General features: G+C 40.5%; 2 protein-coding genes across 9 annotated transcripts in view; one reads left to right on the top strand and one right to left on the bottom strand.

Moving 5' to 3' along the window:
- ERAP1 (endoplasmic reticulum aminopeptidase 1) overlaps positions 1 to 11,952 on the top strand; it is a 32,390-nt gene extending 20,438 nt beyond the window's left edge. The window contains exons 18-19 of the mRNA XM_066614624.1: positions 393 to 620; positions 6,139 to 11,952. Coding sequence (XP_066470721.1) covers positions 393 to 578 — 186 coding nt within the window. The 3' untranslated portion in view covers positions 579 to 620; positions 6,139 to 11,952. The remainder of the gene's footprint in view (positions 1 to 392; positions 621 to 6,138) is intronic.
- Positions 3,306 to 25,202, bottom strand: part of CAST (calpastatin) — an 81,976-nt gene continuing 60,079 nt past the window's right edge. For 6 of the 8 annotated variants that reach the window (XM_066614625.1, XM_066614631.1, XM_066614627.1 and 3 more), the window contains 19 exons: positions 25,038 to 25,133; positions 22,830 to 22,931; positions 22,109 to 22,192; positions 21,645 to 21,692; positions 20,464 to 20,559; positions 19,665 to 19,766; positions 19,246 to 19,347; positions 18,042 to 18,143; positions 16,822 to 16,905; positions 16,272 to 16,319; positions 15,660 to 15,752; positions 13,556 to 13,645; positions 13,113 to 13,214; positions 10,862 to 10,954; positions 10,291 to 10,344; positions 9,719 to 9,814; positions 8,423 to 8,482; positions 6,105 to 6,166; positions 3,306 to 4,683 (listed from right to left, as the gene is read on the bottom strand). In XM_066614625.1, coding sequence (XP_066470722.1) covers positions 6,116 to 6,166; positions 8,423 to 8,482; positions 9,719 to 9,814; positions 10,291 to 10,344; positions 10,862 to 10,954; positions 13,113 to 13,214; positions 13,556 to 13,645; positions 15,660 to 15,752; positions 16,272 to 16,319; positions 16,822 to 16,905; positions 18,042 to 18,143; positions 19,246 to 19,347; positions 19,665 to 19,766; positions 20,464 to 20,559; positions 21,645 to 21,692; positions 22,109 to 22,192; positions 22,830 to 22,931; positions 25,038 to 25,133 — 1,503 coding nt within the window. In that variant the 3' untranslated portion in view covers positions 3,306 to 4,683; positions 6,105 to 6,115. The remainder of the gene's footprint in view (positions 4,684 to 6,104; positions 6,167 to 8,422; positions 8,483 to 9,718; positions 9,815 to 10,290; positions 10,345 to 10,861; positions 10,955 to 13,112; positions 13,215 to 13,555; positions 13,646 to 15,659; positions 15,753 to 16,271; positions 16,320 to 16,821; positions 16,906 to 18,041; positions 18,144 to 19,245; positions 19,348 to 19,664; positions 19,767 to 20,463; positions 20,560 to 21,644; positions 21,693 to 22,108; positions 22,193 to 22,829; positions 22,932 to 25,037; positions 25,134 to 25,202) is intronic. The other 2 variants (XM_066614628.1, XM_066614626.1) reach the window with 2 other exon arrangements.

Here is a 25,202-nt window from a genome sequence, read left to right as displayed (position 1 = left end):
TACTGTTCTACTGGTGTTTTGTAATTTAATTTTATCCAAATTTACAAAATGGTAAGATCTCTTGAAACCCCATATGTTTGTCATTTTCAGTTTGGGCCACATAAACTGTTTTATGCCTCCATGGACAGGAATCTCTCAGGGCAAAGTCCAGGAACATAAGAACATAAGAACAGCCCCACTGGATCAGGCCATAGGCCCATCTAGTCCAGCTTCCTGTATCTCACAGCGGCCCACCAAATGCCCCAGGGACCACACCAGATAACAGCAGTAAAGTGTTTGCAAAAAGATTAGAATACGATCTCCTATAGTTCATTCTTTTTAAAATCTTATTGGAAATAGTGGGCATAATTCAAGAATGAATTGTGGCATTTGTTTTTGTTTTAATTTAACAGGTAAAAGGTTTCTTCAGCTCTCTGGACAAAGCAAGTTCAGAGCTCCGTGCTGTCCACCAAGCAATAGAAACCATTGAAGAAAATAGGCAGTGGATGGATAAGCACCTTGAAAATATGAAGAGCTGGTTAAAGGCCAAACACATTATGGGACATGGTAAAACAAACACAGTTTCAGAAGAACTCTAAATTCTCAGACAGGTGTGAAAAATACTGCCCACAAACAAAGTTGTAAGTATTATTGTATCAATATGAACTTAGTGCAGTGAATCCCAAACTGGTGGGTCGTAATCCACCAGGGGAACTGGAATTGATCGCTCCCCTTTAAGGGGAATGGCCCAGAAGTCAGCAGCAATACAATTGGGACTATCGTGCTGCTGCCAGGAAGGGTTTTTTTCTACTTACCTGGTGACCACTAAGACTCTCTGGAGGGTCCAATGAGCCTGCGACCCCCCCCCCCCACACACCCCTCCCAGCAACTTCCATCTCCTGATAAAAAGAAAAAAATTCCCTGTTTTTGTCAGAAAAAGTTTTTTTAAAATCAGGAGTTTGAAGCTGCCAGGAGGGATGCGGGGGGAGGGGTCGCAGGCTCATTGGACCCTCCAGCAAGCCTTAGCAGCCCCCAGGTAAGTGTAAAAAAACCCTTCCCAGCAGCAGCACTATAGTCCTGATCATGTTGCTGTTCCTTCCCCTCCCCTGCAAATTCTTACAAGGGTCCCAAAGTGCCAGTAGGACTTTGGAAACCACTGTCTTTGAGGAACACAGCTCATTAATGCAAATATTTAGGTTTATTCCAGTGAGTGAATAGTTGTAGTTCATGAAATACATTTTCAAAAAGGCAAGAAAATGCTATTAAGATCTTGAATGTGTTAGCATTCATGAAGTTTTATACCAGCATATCTACCCTGTCATGGTAGAGGTAGGCCATTAGTACAACAATCGTTCTTGTGAGATGCCTTGAATGAAATTATCAGCAACAACCCATTTTGAAATAAATCCTGTAGGATCCTGAAGGAGCCTTTTAGTGCCTTTACTTGCTCTGAAATTGTTTTATTTTTAATGAGCTAAGAGCAAGAGGACCTGTTTGAGGATCACTGACTCGGTTAATTTTGTGGAACACATTCTTCCCTTTCATCCGTGTAATTTTTTTCATCTCAACAAACTTCCAACTACTTTATTCTGAGAAAACTAATTAGGGGAAATTACCTCATGAACTCAACCAGGTGACAAACCATAGGTTTGCACAAGGCTCAAATGGGGTTGTAATTTACAGTTTTAGAGAGTCTTAAAGTTCAGAAATGGAAGCCTAAATTATACAAATAGTTTCCCTTTGTCAACGTTTTCCATTCTCCGTCACCACCACACAAATTTCACCAGTTTTCATCCTTTGAATGTTGACTCATTTTATGTTGTGGTTTCAGATATTAAAAGTATTCCAAAAAGCTAACTCTCCTTGTTTACCTCCAAATTTTATCCCCGTTTACAGCATTTAGTTGTAGTAATTCAAATCATTTTTTAAATACAGATGAATGTCTTAGTGACATTCTGACCAGTGACAGCCCACATATGCCCCTCCCAAGCCTCTGAAGCTGAGAGGAGCTATGCTTCCATTGCCTCTGGAGTCTCTTCTGAGCCTCACAGAGGCAGCATGCATCCACATGCTGCCTCTGAGAGGCTCGGAATGCCCAAAACGTGCAAGAAGATACGATGTCTGGTTTCCCGATGGAAATCAGAAGTCATGTCTTTTCGCCAAAACAGGCATTCTGAGACTCACCAAGGCAGTGTGTGGATGCCTGTTTCAGGCAAAAAGATGCTACTTTTTCCTGATGGAAACTGGCAGTCACATCTTCTTGTGCCTTTCGGGCATTCTCAGCAGATGCACACTGCCTCTGCTAGGCTCAGAAAAACCTCCAGAGGCAAGGGGAAGAACAGCTCTCCTCCACTTAATGTCAAGCCTTGCTTGATAATGGGGATGCCAGCCCCTGTCCTTAAGTGACGCATGACTGTACTTTACCACCTTGATGTCTTTACAATAAGATTACTATCCCCCCCCCCATTTACCAGATGGGGAACACAAGACTGTGAGGCAGTGACTTGCCTAAATCTTTCCATATGAAACATGCCAGAGAGTTACATGGTAATCCATCTGGACATTCATATTTGAATTTTTCCATCTACAGAATCTCTCTGGATGCTTTGATTATTCTGTTTTCACCACACCAGAGGGGAGACATACTTGAAGAATCAGAGACTATTTGCTCCACACAGTGTAATTTGAAACAAGGCCCCAATCCAACACCGTACATTCAGCAATCTTGGCTGCTCTGTTGAGCTATTGAAATACATATGTCTAAGCCCCTAGATGAATTAGTACAAAGGAGAGCTGTTTGATTTGACTATATTCATTTAAAATATTTGCTAGCATCTTAGGAGCTGCAGGGCCCAATTGGAAATTTTTATTTTTTTGTGGGGGCCCAGGTTTACACCAAGGTCTGTAGAATCTTAAAGATATAAACTTATACTCTCTCTCTCTCTCTCTCTCTCTCTCTCTCTGGTAGAATGGAAAGCAATCAAAATGCACACTTAAAAAGTGCATGTGAGTTAATGGACCAAAACAAACTAAGCACATTTTAATATAAAATTGCATACCTGTAAGCCTACAAACAAACAAAATGTGTAGATTACCTTTGAAAAGTAAATAGTTACAAATCCACATGTTTTAGTGACTGTGAAATGATTTAGTAAAATTCTTAATTTTATTTTTACCCTAGCATGGGACCCAATTGAGAGCAATCAGTCCAATTAGCTTAAAGATCACCCTACTAGCATCCACCCTAAGCAGGGAGTTGATACAATATTCTTATTGTGTAACAATAATAATTGAAAACTCATGAAGTGCATTACAATACAAAATAATACATTCTAAAAACTTTATTAGTGTGACAGATCTCAGTACAGACTGACAAATGCAGTACAGTATGAACATTACAAATTGCCAAGGACAAGCAGAATTCCGATTTTCCTCTGGATGAAGTATGCAATCCACTGAGAACATCTCCTACACTCGCTCTTCTGAAATAAATAGAAGGAATGGCAGAAAATAGCTTTGTTCTTGCTTTATTTGCATTCCATTCAAAAGGGCTGACACAGATGATGTTCCTGGTGGACTGTATATCCAACAATGGTGGTCTAGTCTCTGCAGCAAAGTTTGACCATTTTATTATTGAGGAGCAGTACTTTGCTAGTCAGGGTGCATAGCATATGACAATCTGGCACTGGAGCTAAAGCCTCTTTCTTGCTGCTGGGAATATCAGAAAGGCAAATAAAACAAGATATCTGATTGAGCAAGCACTGCATCCAAACTAGCTCACCAAACACTTTCAGATTCAGTTGTGCTGTGCATATGTTAGGAAGCAGTTGCTTGATGTCCCCAAAGTTACTGGGTGAAAGGATGTGCCTGTGGAGCTTGTGGGAATATACGTTTCTATCTCTTGACTTGTTTGCATTTATGTCAGCCAAAGACTGGAGCAGAGAAGTGCAGAACTGCATCCTTTCTATACTTTCCACTTGGATTTCCAAGCATCCTGTCAACTATCTTCCTTTGGCAGTTCTGACACTGACATACTATATGTCCATTGTGAAAGCTGCTGGCAGAGTCAGCACAAGTCTGTAAATGTATGACAGACAGACTCGTGATTTAAAGGAAAATACTAATGGTATTGTTTGTATTCAATACTACATTGCTAGAAGCCTAGTCTGAGAAAAAACAGCTTCTAGTCTGCTCCCACTTTTAAACTGAAGCCACCAACTACTCACACACCAGCTACTCTCCCAAAAGAATATCTGTCAGCAACCAGCCTAAATAGGCAGATGATATTCAAAACTCATTACATTCCAGAATGTTTAAAGCTTTCATTATACTAAAAAAATCGTACAGGTTTAGTAAACTCTGCCGAGATTTACAGGCACTATGTGTAGATTATGTGCAAAACATTGCAGACTTTGTTTTTCGCATTGCTATTAAATCCGTAGGAAATGCATTTCTTACAAATATAAAGCATCCTTTCCCTCTCAGAACTGAAGAAAATTACAAAATAAAAAGACAAAAATAAATGGCTAGAAAAAGTTAGTTCATCCTTGAAAATAGCAAAATATATGCCTGGCATGCCAAAATATCCAAATACCACAATACAAAAACCACCCAGGAAACAGTCTTGCTTCTGCAAAATAGTATTTGTTCAAGTGCAGCAATCCACCAGCAAAATGAAGATTCTTTGCTCTAGTGACGAAAAGCCTAAAGAAGAGATACCCCAAAAGACAGACAAGCATAAGCATATTATGGGCTGGCCCATCATAAACCAAAATTCTTCAGCTGAGAATCATTTCAGAGGACTGGGCATACTCAACTGGAAAAACACAGTTTGTGTATTAGCCACTCCGAGAGGCTTCATTCATGTGGAACCTGGCTGTTGCTCCATCCTGAAAGTAACTTGCTCATTCCAGTAGTAGTACAAGAAAAAACAGATACAGAGGGAGCAACTTACTTTGGAAAACACGAACGAGTAGCCAGTGGCTGCTACCCAAATACAGGCGAATGTCGCTTAGTGATATTCTCATCAGTGATGGACCACATATGTGACAGTCTATTGACCCTGCACTTCCCCAACCCGAAGCCTCTGAAGTGAGGGGAGCTGTGCTCCCCTCTCCTCCAGAGGCTTAGAACAGGTAAGGTCACTTAACAATGGGAACTGGGAGATCGCATGCCTGTCGTTAAGTGACACTCACCTATATGTAGCAGTGGATCCTTTAATGCTTGGGCATGGGCAAAAGACTACAGAAAAGTTATTCCCTCTTATTCTGGAGTCCACAACAGGCAGAGGGGGAACTGACATACATTATATGCACACAAATAAGTGAACATGTAGCCAACCCACAGGATTTACATATGGATTTGTGTGCAAAGCTGCTATTGTCCTGCAATTCACTCAAGAAGCCAAGGCTGACTGAATGTGCTAGTTGCATTTCAGACTAGCCCGTGATGAATATCCTTATAACTGAACCTGATGTACTATATAGTTCCTTCTAAATACTATTTTCACATTCAGTTTTGCATCTGGTAAAATTGGACAAGGAGGCACCTTTTAAAGCGGTGTCCTCTTATATTAGCAGAGGGAGAGTAACCGTCCCTCTTCAGCCCAACATGGCATCTTTTCCAGTGACTGTTGCTGGTTTCTTCAGCATCTCCTTTTAGACTTTGGGGGCAGAGATTCATTTGTTGATTTCTTTAGCTATGTAAACCGCTTTGTGAACTGCTTTTTATTGAAAAGTAGTATACAAATATTCTTAATAATAATATGAATTTTCAGTGTGAAAAATTGACTACTCTTTCTACATGGTGTTTTCCTTATTATGTTAACAACAGGTTCCTTAAACACATTGGAAGTGGCCCCAAAAAGAAGTACTTACTACGGCACTAGTATTTGTAAAATGACTATTTTTATAAATACATTAATGTATGAAATCTCAGATTATGTAGTAAGACTCATATTAGGATACTTACAAATTACTTTTAAGGGACTAGAAGAATTAAATATGTATCCTAAAAAAGGCAGTGTAGAACTGTTTAAATAGCCTTAAGAAGCAAATTCAGTTTGAATCACTCATGTATAATAAAGACATACGCATGTGCGTGAATGATAGCTTAAAAACTCTTACCTAGTAAAGTTTTAACTTTTTTTTTGTTTTTCAGATTTTACATTGGAAGATTGCTCCTTTGCCTTAATGAAAAAGAGGAAAAAAATTAGCTATAGCTGTGTTACTCAAACCATACTGTTAATAAATATTAGAAATACACACAGCCAGCTGGTAAAACAAAGCTTGAAATACATATATTTATTGAGACTGAGAATGAAGTGAATATTCTTTTTGACTTTGAGCCAAACTGCACATTACCAGGAAGACCTACAATTGGATCTTGTGAATAGTTTGCTTTTTACTTAAATGCCTTGGGTAGTAGGAAGGAACTCTGAATGTGACTGGAACAACTGTGCCTGGAGAGACAGAACAAACACCTTATGTGCAGTTGACTTGCACAAATTCAACTACATATGGTTGGCAAGCCCCCACCCCCAATACCTAGAGAAAAACTGTTTAAATAGTGCAGGCAATTCTGCCCACCACTGCACTTATGAAATATGTGACTAAGAGTGAAACTGAGTTTGGGGAATGAAGCTGCTGTTCCCTCAGTCAAACTCAGTTCCCACTTGACTCTTAAAGTTTTTAAAGAAACAGTATCTATTTTCCAGATGTAAGGGATTTTCAATGTAAGTCTGAATACAGGTTCAGCCTTGTTATACACGGATTTTTTATACATGGATTTGACTCAACATGAATGGCCACTGCAAATGAGAAGGAATGTGCTGATCCCTAGAGAAGGGTAAAAATGCATCCCTTTAAAATCAGTTTAAAAAACTGAACAGTCCTTTAACAATAGCCTTGTTAATGAGAGAGCGAGCGAGCGAGAGGGGGCAGCTGGCTGACAATCCATCAATCCTTCTCTCTCCAGGCAACCCCTACCTTCCCTCTGAGCACTTGAAAGAAGGGTGATTACTTTGCCTTGGTGAAGGGAGGGACTGAGTGAAGCGCCTTTCTAAGTGCTTGGAGGACCACTGACTGATGGATTGTCTTCTTAATGACTCTTATCTTACATCACAAAGGTCAGCAAGGCTGTTTTTAAATCACCAGAGCAAAGAAACTGTTTTTTTAATTGATTTGCTATAGTGCATTTTTTGCCATCCAGGTGAGTGCTTGGAATATAATGAGGCTCAACCTGTATGTGCAATTTTAGCTTTATGCACTAACTCTGGAACATAAACCTCATACAAGATGATACAACTGTATGTAATCGTTCCCTCCATTCTTTTTTGTGATCCAGATTGCTCTTTCTGCCCTATACTGCTTTTAACCATATGGAACAAAATATACAGATACCTGTATTTTTCCCTGATAGGACTAAGAGCAAAAAAGGGGGGGAAAGCAATTTGATTAGGGCAGAGAACACAGCAGAAAAGTTTTAGACCTTTCTTCTCCCAATATCACTAATCAAATTCAGATCTCCCCACAGATATAAGTAAAAAAAGATCAGGTGATCTGGTCCTACATACCATGTAGTTTGACTCTTATGAGTATATGCAGATCATCACTTACTAAATTCAAAACAAAAAAGGTGGTTTGCCTGCATGAAATAGCCATCACATATCAAATACCAGGCAAAGTTGTCCTACCATTCAACATCACATGAAGCACAATGTGTTTACGGTGGAGACAATTTACATCTTTAGTAGACATGAATGCATAGATTGGTCTTGGAGCTGCCTGAGTATTTACCTTCCCCATTCTGAAAATGAACTGTTTGTTTTTCTCTCCACTGTACCACAGATACGATCAATAATGGTCATGCTGATTTTGCATTTAAAGATAAAACAGGGCACGTAACTGATTATTTGCAGTTTTCATCCTTGTACAAGAAGCTAAAACTGGTGAAAACACATTTACAACTAAATAATCAATATTGGGTTTAATGTGCTGCAGTATAGGATAGTATATATGTTTATGTGATTAAGGGCAAGCATGCAGAAATAGCACAAAACCTCTCAAGCATCTTTTTACCCACCTCCCTATTCAACTAACTTGTAGAGTCACATAAAACTTTGTGGGCATTTCTGAATGAGGCATGACACTGTGCTTCCTAGGCTAGGCCCAGTGTGCCTAACTTCTCATTTCTTCCCTGCCCCTGTTCTCAAGTCACTCTTGCAAAGTGTGCACAAACAGCCTTTGCATGAAGTGCATATTATAGTTATGGCATTAGCACTGAAAAAAAGAGGGCAGATGCATTTCTTTCTGGCTGCAGCCAGAAAGAAAACATGCTGAAAATTTATGCACAGACTATTCCGTAGCAGCCTCAGAATCATGAAGTCAGAAGTATCATAACTAAGGAAACCATAGATATTAGTATTTCTAAAACAATCTCTTACCTTTTTGGCAGATTTGGATTTCTTTGGTTTAGATTTGGCAGCATCTTTTGGTTTTTCATCCTGCGCAAGAGAAAATAGAGAAAAGCTTCTATTCACAAATGTACATACTGAAAAAACACACCTAAGGCTGAAAGAGCTTGAGTTAAAAAAGGTAGCAGGCACTCTTCTGGAACAAAACTATGCAAGTCTCACACAAACATGGAAGAATTCACTAAAGTTGCGTATTCTGGAATAGTTCCGCATGGGGAGCAAAAAGAAATGTCTTGAACTAACTGCTCTCACAGGGCAGAGCTAGACAGTCTGTATGTAGTTGCTGTACTTCTTTTTTAGACATATTTTTTAAAAGAACTGCAATGTAACTGCTAAGGTTGTAATTTGAAGGGGATAACCAGTATAGGGTGAGCCCTAAAATCAGTCTCACATTGTTTTTCTATGAAAATCCCACTGCACACTTTGTTTATACCACTGGAGGGGGTAAGATGCAAGTTTTCTGCCACATATAATTTTCTTTTCATGGGATAAACTCATTTGTATTTTTATGGCAGCTCCATTCACTTCAGTGGGTGTGTACAAAAGAAGCTGCCTATTCTTTGGAGAAAGACATATTGGAGGCCAGGGGGGAGAGAGAAGGAAATATACTGCATTAGGGTACAAATACCATGACTTTTGATCTGCAAAAATAAGTCTATGGCCAAGACAGCTTTATTGTGAGAAACAGTCTTTAAATGCAACAGAATTGACGTATTGTGAAAGCGTACATATGATGTGTGCCAAGAACAGTTAAGATCAAGCCAGCCATTATTTCTGTTGAATAAAAAGAAGCTTTTTAAAGAGACTTGTCTTTTATAGGCTGTCTTTTGAGCTGTTGCGAGGCATTCATTCAAAGAAGTGCCATCTTTAATATATTCATTTATGTAAATTTATATAAATTTATTCAAATTTTAAATGTAAATTAATTATTTTTCCCAGCCCCCAACACAGTGTCAGAGAGATGATGTGGCCCTCCTGTCAAAAAGTTTGAACACCCCTGTAATGCATGGGCAGCTTTATCCTGGGCGTACTGCTAACAGTCACGAACAACATTTTCTCCAATAAAACTCAATTGATTTAGAAAAAAAAATCAAGCATGATGCATATTCGACAGTTGTAGATTTCCTTCAGTTGCAGTTTAAGTAACATACATGTAAGCCCTTTCGGCATACTGCATTTTCAACTGTGCCTATTGGATAAATTACAGTGATAACTCTAAAAATAAAAATTTAAACCAGTTTCTAGGAAAAGGAAAAAAGGCCCCACCTTTGCTGAAGAAGGTTGTTCTGAAACTGGAGGCTTCCCACAATTATCAAAATCCCCTGAAAGAGCACCAATAGCTGCAGAATCATCAGCTGGCTTCTGCAATTAAAAAAACACACACACCCAGATTTTTTTAAAAAATCTCCCAAGTTTTATTGAATGAGCAAAATAAATACCTGTTTTCATAGTGGTCTCCAGTTCCCAGTTAAGAATAGCAACTTGTCCAAGGAAAGTGGAAATAATTCTCATTTATAAATAAAAGTGCCACTAAATCATTTCCAGGGGATGGCTTCATACACATTTCCCAACATGGGAAGGAATTAATGTTTTCTTAAATACAGAGAGGTTCTCATATCTGCATGTTCATCATATAGCTTCAACTCTAAAAGACCCATTAATAGCTCCTTATTGTCCATCATCTCTGGACTCAGTTGATCAGACATTAGGAGGAACACCAGCAGATGAAATTAAGGGAACTAGATATGAACCCTCAAACTTTCCAATGATGCAGGTTTGCGCAAGAAAAAAAGAACTGAAGCAAGTGCACCACTCATTTCAGAGCAGTGTAATCTTACCTTTTGTTCTTTGGGCTTCTCGCTATCATTGCTTGTTGGCTTAACTGGCTTACCCTTAGGACGAAAAAAAGTTAATGCATAATTTAATAAATTCACCATCCTTCCTTATAAGCCTAACTCCTGTTTTTGTACTCTGAAAACCTATCTGGGCTTTTGGACTGCAGAACTTTTCCTAAAATGCTGTTTGTCAAGTGCCATCCTGGGGCATTTGGGACAGTTATTCTGATAGGCCTTCTACAAACCAATATTCTCAGCATTTTATTATGTGTATGTAGAATCTTAACTACAGTTTAAAACCCAGAATACTTCCACAGTATCCAGAAGGGGGCAATGGAACCAGTCGTGATGGAATAGCATCAAGTATTCTTATAGTATAATAACTGGATACTGTCATTTTAAAAGTTGAGACATTTGCTCTAGTTGCTATCGAGCATTGGAGACACCTTAACAAATGTATGGGAACTGAATAAGCCCATTACTTTAATTCCACTATGAGAAGATAGGACCCACATGTACACTTACAGAAAAATCTATTAACATGAGAGAATTTAAATCCAGAAAGCATGCTTACCTTCTCATCAGAGTCCAGAAGGTGCCTATATTCAGGTGGAATTGTATCATCTCTCTCTCCAAGTTTGTCAATATGCTCAGATTTAGCCTTTTCCTATATAAGCAACAGAATAATGAACACATTCTCACTCTTTCATTTCTTTAGAGAACCAAATCAATACAAACAGTATGTATGGATAATAAGTAGTCTTTAAGTGTATATCCTCAATATACTTGCTCCCAAACACCACAATACCACAATGTTTAAAAAAACAATAACTAAGAACCACAAATACATTGTTGCAAATATTTAAAACAAAGTAGTTTTTTTGCTTCTTATAATAAACTGAAAGTGTGATGATGAATTTTTAAAAGAGCCTTCAAGCAGATAATCAGCACTAGCAGATTTTGTAAACATTTTCAACAGAATGCTTTTAAGTTTTGCAAACTTTCAATAGTGTGTTGCCTCAACCACTTGTTAAAAAGTTAGAACTATACATCCACATAACCTGCTAGTTTAAAACAAAGTGCAAAACTTCCTATGATATTGTAGCCATGTGTTACCAACAAAGTGCGTTCTAAACATAAGGAAAAGTGGGAGTTGTTTGTTTTAGGTTAGCTAACAATACTGTACTCCACAGAAAGTTCTCTTATTAACCCCTGCTAACTGGTTAAGAGGCACTTTTTCAAGTGGGTGCTCCTCTTTTATTTAGCAGGGGGAGAGTAACTGGCCCACCTCACCCCAGCAGTGTCTTTTCTAGTGGCTGTCTGCTGGTGTTGCATCTTTTTAGATTGTGAGCCCTTTTGGGACAGGGAGCCATTAGATATTTGATTTTCTCTGTAAACAGCTTTGTGAACTTTTTGTTGAAAAGTGGTATATAAATACTGGTTGTTGTTGTTGTTATTAGTTAGCAAACACAAGGAGGTATTCCTGAAACTGGAGATGGTTTTCCACACAATTAAAAGTACATGGCTTCAAAAAGATCCTGAAAGCCATTGTACAAGGAGGTGCATAATTGTAGGCACCATTTTGTGTTTTGTTTCTAACTTGTGAAGAGGCTGTACTCTGGCTTTATAAAAAAAGAACACACAAAAAAATTTCTTTTGATCATGCTTCATATCTCTTGGCATCCTTAATAAAAACAAAACAAAGACTTATATGCAACAATAGTTCAATAGTTGAACAATAGTTCAACACAGAAAACAAAATAAGCCCATTTAAGCAACAGGCAGTTCAGTCCCATGCATATCTACTCAGAGGCAAGCTTCAATGAGTTCAATGGGAACTTCTCCAAGAAAAGTGTGTGTGTAATTACAGCCTAATGCTCAATCCTAGGAATGTTTACTTAGAAGTAAGTTTCATTATGTTGAATGGGGCTTACTCCCAGGTAAGTGTGCATAGGATTGCAGCTGGGCAGCCCAATCCTATTGTTCACTGGAACACACAGGCTCACTGGCCTGTGCTGTATCCAGCGCAGGGTAGGAGGTGGCTGCCGTGCAACTTGGAGTAAGAGGATTTATTACCCCGTGTCATGTGGCAACCACCACATGTGGCTGTGCAGATCTGAGCATCCCGATGTAATGCCGGGCTGGCCAAGAGGGGGGTTAGAATATGGCCTAGGTTGCCCAGGCCAGCCCTACCTCCCTCCTAGGTCTGGTCAGCCCACTGGCCAGCCTTCTGCCCACCCTTCCCTACCGTGAAACACCTCCATTCTGCCGCCCCAACCCCCTGCACCAGCTGTTCTCCACCAGGGCAACCTTACCTGCGTCCAGTGGCGTGGAGGCTGGATGGGGCGTCCTTGAGCCAGCACATGCCTGTGTGCTGGCTCAGCCAACTTGCCTAAAGGGCCGAATGTGCTTCGGCAAACATACACATTCATGACACTCCTGGACCAGCATAAGGGACTTGCGTTGGCCCATCAATAGGTCTGCATTGTGCTCTAAGTTATTTAACTGTTGCATCTCTTTTCCTTGTTAATACTCTCTGAAGAATTAAAATGTTGCAAGATGTCCTGTGTTATGGATGATAATATGCATTGCATAAGAAGCAGAAATTGCTTCCCTCATTATTTCAGCAGACAAGAGGGGTGTGGAAGGCAAAGCATCATGTAGTATTGAGGGAGAAGGATCAGTAAATGAAACGCAAACAGGGCTCTGAAACATTTCCTGGCTCGGCCCATTCAGCTTCCCAAGCATATTCAGAAGGGTACAGTGCTGACCACCCTGACAAGGCAGTTGTGCAAAAAGAAAAAAATAAACCTCCCTTTTCTCACCTTTACTTTATCCACAACTGGTTTGTTTTCATCTGGGTCAGGTTCTCTTTGTCCCAGTGAGTCAGAGAGGAGATCTGCAGCATCATCAAGGTCTTTGCCACCCTTTCAAGAAAAACAAAAACTATTAATGTGCACCATTCAATCTCAGCTAGTGTATAAGTGTTAATAAAAGGCTAGCAAAGCTGACTTTATCAGTGTTACATGACACCAACTTCAATGTGATTACAGAGCTCTGAAAGCTACAAAATATGCATAACTGTGTGCTAAGCATGATTGCGTGCTTAAATCTTCCATGACTTTTCAGTTTCCTTAAAAGCTCCTGAATTCCTAAAGGTCCCAATCTACAAAAAAGTTTAAAGAAGAGCTTTAAATGAGAAACGTGTCTTGAATGAAAGGTGCAAGTCCCTGCCACAATATGGATTGGAAAAGGGCATTCTACTTACTGGGGTTGCAGCTGGCAATGAAGCTGATGAATGCACTGCAGAAGCTGAGGTTGAGGAGATCACTTCTTCAGTTGGAACAGCATCTGATTTCTACAGTAAAAATAAAGGGTTCACAAACACATGGTAAACCAAGATCAGAAGCTCTATGAACTTCAAAGGATAAACAGAGAATCATACAAGAACTAGACTGTTTCTTCAAATCACTGATCTAAAATTATTTAGCAGTGCATCCACAGAACATCATCGTATAAACCAGAAATGCTGCCCTGTCTTCCAGGTCACACAGACCTCTCAATTTTGGAACAGCCCTATCCACTGCTAAAGAACAGACTTTTCTCAACAGTTCCTTGTCTCAGTCCTGTCTGCAAACTAAGATCTCCCCAGCTCTTTCTATCTTAAACTTCCTGACGTGCCTAAGAAGAGTCTTTCCCGCAAGGGTCTACAGGAAACTAAGTTTGCAGGGAAGGGAAGTTAAAAAAAAGAAAAAAGAGCAGAGGCAAGTGAGAGACCAGGGAAGGCTTCTCTATATTTCAAAATGGTTGGATTAGCTAAGCAGGAAACCTGGGATACTTCCACTCTCCTTTCCAAGCTACTCAAGAGGACTCCCTTTGGAATACATTAAGTTTTGTATCTCCCTTCAATCCTGTCTTAAAACATGTCATTAACCTCATAGCTGCTGCTGCTGCCACCACCACAGTGGTCATCAAGAAATGAACAGTGCAATCCTGCACATGTTTACTCAGAAGTAATCTCCACTGTGTTGGATATTGGCTTATTTCTAGGTATATGTGCATAGGATTGCAGCTGAAGATACCATGTTTTGGTTTTCTCTCTCTCTTCTTAATTACTGAAGGGGACATCCACTAAAATTGAGTGTTGGGCGGGTTAGGACAGACAAAAGAAAATATTTCTTTACTCAGCGTGTGGTCGGTCTGTGGAACTCCTTGCCACAGGATGTGGTGCTGGCGTCTAGCCTAGACGCCTTTAAAAGGGGATTGGACGAGTTTCTGGAGGAAAAATCCATTATGGGGTACAAGCGATGATGTGTATGCGCAACCTCCTGATTTTAGGAATGGGTTAAGTCAGAATGCCAGATGTAGGGGAGAGCACCAGGATGAGGTCTCTACCTGGTGTGCTCCCTGGGGCATTTGGTGGGCCGCTGTGAGATACAGGAAGCTGGACTAGATGGGCCTATGGCCTGATCCAGTGGGGCTGTTCTTATGTTCTTATGTTCTTATGTTCTTATATGTTATGACATTTCAAAGCGATTGATCAGTCATTCAAAAAAATTCCATCCAGTTAAGGCTCAAAAACTTTTCATTTAGACCAGCAATTTTCAACCAGTTTGCCACAGGAGTTTGGGGAGGGTCATTTATTAGTAGAGCCATTGGGGGTATGAGCCACCCACCAGCAGCATGATGTGCCTTGGCAATTGTCAAAAAACTGATTGTGTGCCCTGAAAATGATAGCAGCTTGTCAGTGTGCCACGAGATGAAAATTACTGATTCATGGCGCAATCCTGATGAATGACTGTAGGGCATGTCTACAACCATTACTGCCCGCCCAGCGCCAGTTGGGACAACACTGGGACAGTGTCAGTTGGAGGCTGGTGGACCACCGCGGTCCACCAGCCAGGCGGTGATGAGTGGGGACATGGGGGGAGGCAATTAGGTGGGGGGAGGTGGGGAGAAGGCGTAATGGGGGAGACCAGTGGAGCTCCACTCCGCTGGATCCAGAGCCCTGTGTCGGAGCTTGTGGGCTGACATGAGGCAACTGCGCCAGATAAATAGCTGGTGCAGAGTCAAGTAGCCCCATAGCAGGGCTACTTTCCTTACCTGGGAGGAGGGGACGAATGTCCCTAGAAGTCGCTGGTGGCTGTCTGGCACACTCAGGATTCTGTGGTAGCCTTTTTTGGCACCACTGCAGCCTTTTGCACAGGGCAGCTCAGGATTGGACTGTCAGACAGTCAAAGCCACTACTAGTGGTTTCTCAGAGCATCATGAAGTGATAGCAAGTCAACAAATTGTATTATTGCCTACAGCTACTAGATTATGTTCTGGTCAGTCAGGGATCCAAATAAACTGGTTTTTCACAAAAAGCTTACTTGAGGTGTAGCTACTGGGGCAGCCTTTGATGCTGGAGCTGGACAAGAAAACCCTTCTGAAAAAGCATCCAGAAGTTCACTTTCACTCATGGGCTAGAAATTAAAAAAGAAGAAGTAAACATACAACTAATATTCCTCTTTTTTTTAAAACTACTCCATATCAAATCAGTATTAGGTTCTCACAGGGTAGCATATAGGATTACACTGTATAACACAAAAATAGTCTGATTTATTTTAAATGTTTCTTATACATTTCAGAAGTACTGAATCCAACAGAAATCTTAGATTTTTTTGTATCAAAACTTTTTTAGTTATCTTAACTTTTGTGTTTTCCTCTATCCTATTGCCTAAATGCATTGTAATATTGTACTCATTGTATCATGCAAATGGTGGCTGAAGTATTGAGGCAGTAGCAAGTAGAGTGGCACTTTTGAAACCCTCAAGCCAAAGTTAATAAAGAAACATCAAAATATTCAAAAATTGTTCAAATTGCCTTACACAGTGGTGTAGATGTGTTCATCCTGTTGGACTATACTAAATGTTATTAGACAATCCCCCATTTATTTTAATAGCACCAAAAACAGCAAGTCTATTTAGAACATCTTCACCCACCTGAGGTTTTTCTTCAGGCTTTGGTAAAAGTGGCTTCCCATCTTTGTCCTTCAGAGAAAACACACCACAAGTTAACACTAACTGTGCAACTCAAGTGCTAAGACAACTGACTTCACTTTCCTGAAGGTGCAGGAAATTCAGAGCCCAATCCAATGTATGTCTATTCAGAAGTTCCATTATAATCTTACCTGGGGCTTACTCCCAGGTAAGTGTGGATAGGATTGCAGCCTTATCCACACTTTCCTGGGAGTAAGTCCCATTGAACACAACAGGACTTTCATTTTTACTGGGCTGGAGTGGGATTTTACATTCCTTTTGCAAATACGCAATTAGAAAGCAGGAGAAAGCCACAAATCATGTCTTTGCCTGAAAAATACTCATACAAAATTACTTAACACCAGAGCTCTCCACACCTCAGTAAACATTATGTTTGGTGTCCAAATGTATAAACAGAAAAGGTGACTTGTAACTTTCCCAGGAATTGTGGTCATTAACAGTATCAGCTTTTCAAATGAAAACAATCATGCAGCCAAACTAAGCAGCAGTTCACCTTCGCTTCAGTTAATCTGTAATCAGGAGGGATGGTTTCTTCATCCTCCCCAAGTTTTTCACGCTTCTCTTGCTTCGTTTTTTCCTAGAGAGGGAAAACAGGAAATCTTCAACTGCAGAATTTGAGATGTGCATAATCCAAGTAGCATATATATCACACAAAAGACTAAGGGCCCAATCCTAAAGTGTTCATGCTGGTTTACCACTGGTATACAATGTTGCAGTGTGCCATAAGGAACGATTGTGGGCCCTAGCGCCAGTGGAGAACCGGGGCTAGCTCAGTGCTGGCTGGCACTGGGCTAGTGCCGGCAGAGCACTCGTTGAGGAGGAGGTGCGGAGGAGGCGTTTCGTGGTGGGGGAAGGTTGAGGGAGGATGGGGAGGAGGCGTGCTGGGGGGAGGGAGAGAGATGGGACCAGCTTTGCTCCACTGGATCCTGAGCCTCCACATCAGGCCGTCCGCCCGACATGGAGGCTCTAAATTCTATGCCTACCCATGTCGGCGTAGAATCAAATAGTCCCATTGTAGGGCTCCTTGCTTTACCCAGGGGAAGGGATGAAAGTCCCCTTCTCCTGTGGAGGCAGTGGCTACCTGGGACCGGCTGGATGTAGCGGCAGCCATGTTCAGCGCCGCTGCAGCCCCGCACGCCGGGCAGCTCAGGATTAAGCTGTGAACCATTTTGCTGGTGTTATTGTGGCATTTGTTTCTACAAACCAAAGCTTGCTGGAACCGAGTCCAGTTGGTCAGTTTACCCTACCTTCCTGCAATATTAATAAACCCACCTTGCAAACAGAGATAAGTTACAGCAATGGCCACAAGTGGAAATCCCTCCTTACCCAGGCACAAGCACTGCACAAATGGATGAAGGGAAGTGTCTCTCAAACATGCAGCCTGTCCCCATTTCAGATATGTTCTTCAACATTCCCTCAAAATTAAGCCTCCCCTAATTCAAGTGCAAAGCAGCAGAAATCTCACAACCCAATATCCTGACCCATTCCGACTTTGGCCTCCTCTGTGGTGATCACTGTTATGATAGATCTCCATGTCTTGAAGGGAGTCTATCCAATCAGCAGACTTTTCTAGCAATCTGGGAGTCTTGCACTATGGGTGTACCAAGCTCTGGTTTTATTGCAGTGGCTCTTTACAAATTGTAATCCTAAAGAGATTAAATTTAAGAGTTACAGACAGACCAACTATGTTCATAGGCCCAACAATTTCATTACCTTCACTTTATCCACAGCAGGTTTTGTGTCCTTTGGAGCAGGTTCCATTTTTCCTAGACTTCCAGATAACGCTTCCAGTGCTGCATCAGGTACGTGTGCACTCTATAAATAATATTAGTTTAAACCATTTTGGAGTGATAAGAAGGCAATATCTGAAGATGTATTCTTAAAGGGCTAACAGACTAGTTCAGCAGTTTTCAAACTCTCCAGGAGTTTGAAAACCGCTCTAAGTTCTTGCGGGGTCGGGAGGAGGCAGCAGGGCGGGGTGAAGGCAGCGATGCGATCCCCAGGATTGCGTTGCTCAAGGGGCTGCAGGGGCTTGGCTGTACTTACCAGAGCCTCCTGCAGCCTCCCGGGGAATCCAAATGGAATTAAATTAAAAAGGTCTATTTCACACAGTGTGGATTAAGTTCAATGGGACTCGGTCAAGAGAATCTCCAAGGGGATGATATGCAAAACTGTTCCATACACATCCAGCTGTTAACGAACAGAGGGTGACAACACTTTCCATATCAGGGGTGTCCAACATAAGGCCCGGGGGCCTGATATGGCCCACAGAAGCTTTTTATCTGGCCCTCAGGCTCTCAGCTACTGAGCAGGAAAAGGTGTCACCCGCATGGTAATTGGGCTCTTCTGTATCTTGAAATATGATCAAGATTTGTGTATTTTTTCTTCTATCATTTGCAGTTAATGAGTTCCTAAGTAAGAAAAAGGGCTTGTTTCTGGTTATGACCTGATTAATGACATCACTTCCAGCCCTCAGCAGGCATCATGAATGCTTTCAACCCGCTGTATGAAATGAGTTTGACACCCCTGTTCCATATTATTATTATGAAGAATATTTATATACTACTTTTCAACAAGAGTAGTTCATGAAGCGGTTTACATGGTAAAATAAATCCCCAAAGGGCTCACAATCAGCAAACAGCCACTAGAAAAGACACTGTGCTGGGGTGAAGAGGAACAGTTGCTCTCCTCCTGCTAAATATAAGAGGACACCACTTTAAAAGGTTCCTCTTTGCCCAGTTAGAAGGGATGACATTATTTCAAATGCTTAGGAAGGAATAAGTTCAGATTGTCAGAGACTCCCAAACATTTTTTGAGTGCATATATATTAAGATAGTGCTATAAAATCAGCCATTCTAATTCTGTGAAGAGTGACATTCAGGCCTTCTTACATTAATTTTTGAAAGAGCTTACTCACTGGAGAAGCTGCAGATGGAGCTGAAGATTGCACAGAAGGAGCAGCAACAGTGGAGATCACTTCTTCAGTGGAAGCTTTTTTGGACTCGGCTGCTGAAGGCTTCTGTGATAAGATAACAATAACCAATGTTGCCAAGTTTTATAACATCCTCCATGTAGCTTTATGGAGATTGGCACAGATCTAGCCAGACTCCTGCCAACTTTAAAAAACACACATTGCTACAACCTGGCATTTTCTAGAGATTCCTAAATTAAACATAGACATTTAAATTTCTCTCCAGTAATATCAGAATTAGCCAAATTTTTATTTCAGCAGTATTTACTTTGAAGGGTGCTCTCTTTTAACTATACATTAACTCAGGAGTGAATGATGTCTCCCCAAATGTGGGCTCAACTTCTGATCTCGAAGAGGATACTCACAGTAGAAACTCCTGATGGAGCTGAAGATTGTACTGACGGACTTGGGGTTGGTGCGACTGCTTTTTTCTTAGGATCTTTTGCGGGCTCAGCAGCAGCAGGCTTCTGGAAACAAAAAAGATCAACTAATGAATTTCAATACCAAAACGCATTACTGTATTAGTCTGAGTACTGCTAAATATGGAAGTTCACAAACCTCCAGTCCCAGCTGCTCCTGCCACATCAAGCCCCTTCCATATTTATGCCGAACATAATTTAATCTCATAAAACTGGTCTACATTCGGAACTTGGCTTAAACTTCAAATTCAGTACAGTGGACTGGAAAACTATGCCCATCTCCAGCAGCTTCAAGATCAGGGCTAAGAAGGATGATACTAAATATCTCATAAGAGTCTAAAACATGGGCAGATGCAGTGAAAAAAAGATGGAACCATATCTGCACTTTAATCATTCAAGTCACATTCTACAGACTGAGATAGCTGTGGACAGGGTGGTCAAACGCCTTACGACCACTGTAAGGTAGACCCTGATAATCATTGCAGAGGACCAAACAGTGAGATCCGCCCTACTTGCACTTGCATGGACTCTGTCCCTCTGCCCCAGCATTCTGCCATGCATTCAGCACCTCTATAACCTTCCCTCTGTAAAGCACACAGTTCTAAAACAAGCAACAAAAGAGGAAGAACAGGTGGGGGGGGGACAGAACAAAAATACTGCGCAGGAATTAAGTTGCTTTCATTTTAAACCGTCAGCAACCTCACACAAAATATTCCAAATTTTTAAAAGATGCTTCCTGATTCACCTTTGACACATCAGCAGGTTTGGATTTTTCTGTGGGAGGAACAGGGCAGGCAAAATCTTTTGAAAATTCATCAATTAGGTCAGATTCACTAACAGGCTGTAAGTCAAACAAGAGAGGAAAAAGGACACTGTTACTTATACTGTACATTTGGAGGGGAAAACCAGTCACTGAAGTACCATTTGTCAATCAACAGTCAGAACTGATAAAGGAAGCTTGAGAAAACAGATGCTACACATGTCTCGCTCTTCCCCTGGATTGGGAACTAGGCAGTCAGCAGAAAACAGAAGGCCAGTGCCATCATTGGCTGCATTTGGTGAGGAGAGCCAAATCCTGGGCCTTTCCAAGGATTCAGTCCAGACACATAAACTGGCACTGCAACGGCAGATGGCACACACTATCTCTCAAGCAACCAAACGACTTCCAGGACTATCTGGCTGACTAAGTAGGGTGCCTCACTTTGACAACTGAAAGAAAGCACTGGGCACTGTTGCCTGGCCACCGCCTCCCCTTTGACTCACTGGATTTGAAAAAGAAGCTTGGAAGACAGCAGAGCTGGCTATGCACTGGCTGGAGTGACACCAAGTAAAAGGTACGAGTAGCATTTGATATTCCCCCTCAGGCACCAGGATTGCCCCCAGCCAATGCTGCACATGCATATAATGTCCTTGTTTCAATCATCTATGTTTGCACAATTACACCAAAAGCAACATAAACTGTCAGAAACATTAAGACTAAGGTAATTTGCTGCATGATCTTTGGTAACTCAGCAATACACAAAAAAAACTATTCCATTTATAATTAGAAGATGTAACTCTGGACTCAAAATGTTCAGTTTGCAATGCAGGTTTCAAGCAAAAGGGACATTAACACACCACACTTTCAATTCCTGTAGCTTAGTATGATTCTCCTGAAAGCATCACAAATCTTAATTCAATCAAAATAAAATAAAATAAAATAATAATAATAATATACTTGATTATTACAAGTATATAACCCTTGATCACAGGATTATTACAAGTATATAACCCTTGATCACAGGGTTGTTGTGAGGACAAAATAAAGGGAGGAACCACACATACCATCCTGAGCTGCTTAGAGGAAGGCTGGTATAAAAATGTGAATGAATTAATATAATTAATTAATATAGGTTACAAAAAGTACATCAAATCAATTTTATTAACCTTTGGTTTTTCTTCAGGTTGTGGCAACAAGGGCTTTCCGTCTTTATCCTAAAAATTAAAACAGAACAAAATTATATCTCATTATGCAGTTTCCATTGCAGCAATTTTAAAATACTTCACATCAAAGTTTTTAAAATGGGGGATTACATAGGAGATCTACTCCACCTTAGAAATCCCTACCACTACCACAATGCAGTGATTCTGCCACAGTTTATCCAATGAATATACATATTTAATCTATGAGCAATGTTTAGATTTGATTTTAAACCATATTATATCAAAAGGGAGATTATAACTGGAACATTTCAGAAATTCAAGTTAAATTAAAAGCACTGTCATTTTTAAAAACTAGCGGCAAATTACAAATTTTACACAGTAAGAAAAACAAACAAAAGTAAAAGAATTATAACAAATTTAAAATTGGTAGTAGATGAAAATTTATTCATGTAGCAATGAAAAATTACCTTGGCTGGCTTTAATCTATATTCAGGTGGAATTGTATCATCACGTTCACCAGGTTTCATCTCTTTCCTTTCTTTGGCTTTTGGCTGAGTAAAAAGGATCACAGCATATCAACTTTAGAATTGTTTGGCTGCAACACAAGAGAAGTCCAGCTAATCCAATATCCTGACCAGGACTGGTTCTATCTTTTGGGGAGACCTCAGTGAGATTTTATCCAATCCCACCCTCCACACCTACTGATTTGTTGCTGCCCCTGCACAAGTGGTGACTACTGCTTGCCTCAACCAGTCACCTAGTCAAGTGGACAGATAGTGGTGGCTACTTCTAGGAGCAAATTGCCTGTATGAGGAAGCAAAAGGTAACAAAGACCAGGAACCACAATAGCCATTCATTCATCTGACTTCTCCCCTATGGGATGTGGCTGCTCCAAGCAGCAATTATTGGTCATGTAGGCAGGAAAATAGTAGTAGCACACAGTAGCCATTGCCACCTGCTCTCTGACTACTTGGAAGAGGAGAAGCCAGTGTATGAGGCTAAAGGTAGAACAGTTCCATCCCACTACTGCTGCCCAGAAAAAACAACAGGTAACAACAACTGCTGCTATGCATAGACGGACCTCAGATGTCAAGCTACCATTTTCACATGCTTATTGTTCTTAGGAGACCACTGGCAGTGGGGGGGGGGAAGGGCCTTGTTTCATAAGGTTTCACAATGTAATATCACCTCTTTAACTTCAACAATGGAGGTAAGGTCTTCTTCAGGTTCTGGTTCTGGCATTCCAAGGGAATCCACAAGGGCATCCAGGGCACTCTCACTAACTGCCTCCTGTATTTTAAATATATAGTATGATGAGTTTTTAAACAGCAGGTGTCTTAAACATACGTGTAACTCCAAATACTGAGGTTCTCAGGATTGAGGTTATGTTTTTGAGAGTTACACTGATTCTTCAACAGCAATTCAGTTACGTACTGTAATCTAGGCAGGCAGATCAAGTCATCACTATATATAGGAGGGTAAACTACATATCCTTTTGCTACCTATCAGCAGGCATGCTAGCATTTATCAAATGTCTAAGAAAGGTTCAGTTCGTTTGTAGTTAAGTCTGAATGTCAAAATGAACCCCAAGAGTAGAGATTAGAGCAGTGAAATAATTGAATTGAATAACTTATTTTACTACGTAAACCACTTTGAGAATTACTTTAGCTGAAAAGCAGTATATAAGTATTCTTAGTAATATCTTTATTAATTCATTCATTGTAGGTCTTGAATCTCAGTTTAAAACCACTCGGTCCCTGGTGGTCTGAAGGCTGTCTACTCAGGGAAGTAAAATGATACGTGTTGACTTAAGTCAAGAAACTCTACTGATGTGAGTTGTACCTAAGTTCCCATTCACTTGAATACAGCATGTTTGGAAAAAAATATGTCTATAAATTATGATTACTGTATCCAGATAAACATGTTATTTATCTGTATCCAGATGTGCTACTTCAACCCACTTTTTTATCTAGTGCTATCCTTATCAGTGGGGAAAGGTAAAACCATAATAAAACTTAACACAAGGAAAACAGAAGCCATGCCAACATACAAAAAGCACATTGTGAAAGTAAGGGAGTAGTTATTTTTTCAGATATGGAAAAGAAAAACCTTTCAAATGATAAAGGAAATGTAATCACATCCTGATTTAAACAGCCCTTGCGATTAAATGCATTTAATTCCAATCATAACTGTCCAAAAAGACTCTGATGGCCAAAAAGGACAATTACATATTCTGTGCTTGGTATTTAAGTTAGGACTCAATCCCTCTAAATCAGGGGTGCCAAACCACTTGCGGCCCTCGGGGCTCCCAATCAGGCCCTCGGGGAGCCTCCAGTCTCCAATGAGCCTCTGGCCCACTGGAGACTTGTTGGAGCCCATTCTGGTTCAACGCAACGGCTCTCAGCATGTGGACAACTTATCTACCTCTCACCTGAGCTGTGGGACAAGGGCTCCCTCCACTACTTGCTGTTTCACGTCTGTGATGCAGCAGTGGCAGTGAAGGAAAGGCTGGCCTTGCTTTGTGCAAGGCCTTTTACAGGCCTTGAGCTACTGCAAGACCTTCATTCAATCATATAAGTTCCATCTCTAACAAATTCATTTATGTAAATTTATTCAAATTTTAAATGTAAATTAATTTTTTTTCCCCGGCCCCCAACACAGTGTCAGAGAGATGATGTGGCCCTCCTGCCAAAATGTTTGGACACCCCTGCTCTAAGTTATACCTGTAGATTAGAGATGCACACCTGAAACTGCTCAAATGTAATCTACATGAGATAAGGAATTCAATTGTTACAACCATCTAAAATTATTCTGAAATAATCATTATTCCAGAATATATAACTTTTAATCTACAGGAGTTCACATGCTATACATGTGTATGCATCTGGTTTCTTATGTACATATTCACCCCCCAAATTTAAAAGCAAGTCATAATTCCATGTTACATAAGAAGTCAAGAAAGGATGGCTCACTTTTATAAACTAGAATCAAGCCATAGCTTGAAAACAAATTGGGGTGAGAACTAACCACAGTTCCGGTTTATTCATGGTGTGGAATTATAGTTCACTTTAAAGTAAAAACAAAAGCTCTTACTCTCCTCCTTTCTCACATTTACAAGAGACAGTGTATAGAGGAACACATGAACTGGTGGATCACAAAGGATTGGTTCATTTGGCACTAAGCCATAGTTTAGCAGTACATTTGAACTGGAGCATTGGATCTCTTTCCCACTGCAGTCTGAGCATATGTAATTATGTAAAGCCCAGAAGATTTTCCCATGCTGAACCCCTCTTCATTGAGCTTGATAATACTCTTTCAGATTCCGACTGCAGAGGAATCTGTCTCTCTATTTTGTGAAAATCAAAGTATTTAATCCCGGAGGGGATATAATTATACCTCTGCCAGTTTTGGTTTCTTCTCTTTAGGAGGAGCCGAACTGCTGACCAGACTTGTAGATTCAGCTTGCAAAAGCTCCCCTTCTTTTGCAGGCTTCTTTGATAACAAAAAACAAACAATTTAGACAGATTAGGTGACTGACATAATTGTGAAACAAATCTTTAT

Source organism: Tiliqua scincoides, chromosome 2 (assembly GCF_035046505.1).
Source record: "Tiliqua scincoides isolate rTilSci1 chromosome 2, rTilSci1.hap2, whole genome shotgun sequence".
Lineage (NCBI taxonomy): Eukaryota > Metazoa > Chordata > Lepidosauria > Squamata > Scincidae > Tiliqua > Tiliqua scincoides.
This window is presented reverse-complemented; position numbering and strand designations above follow the sequence as displayed.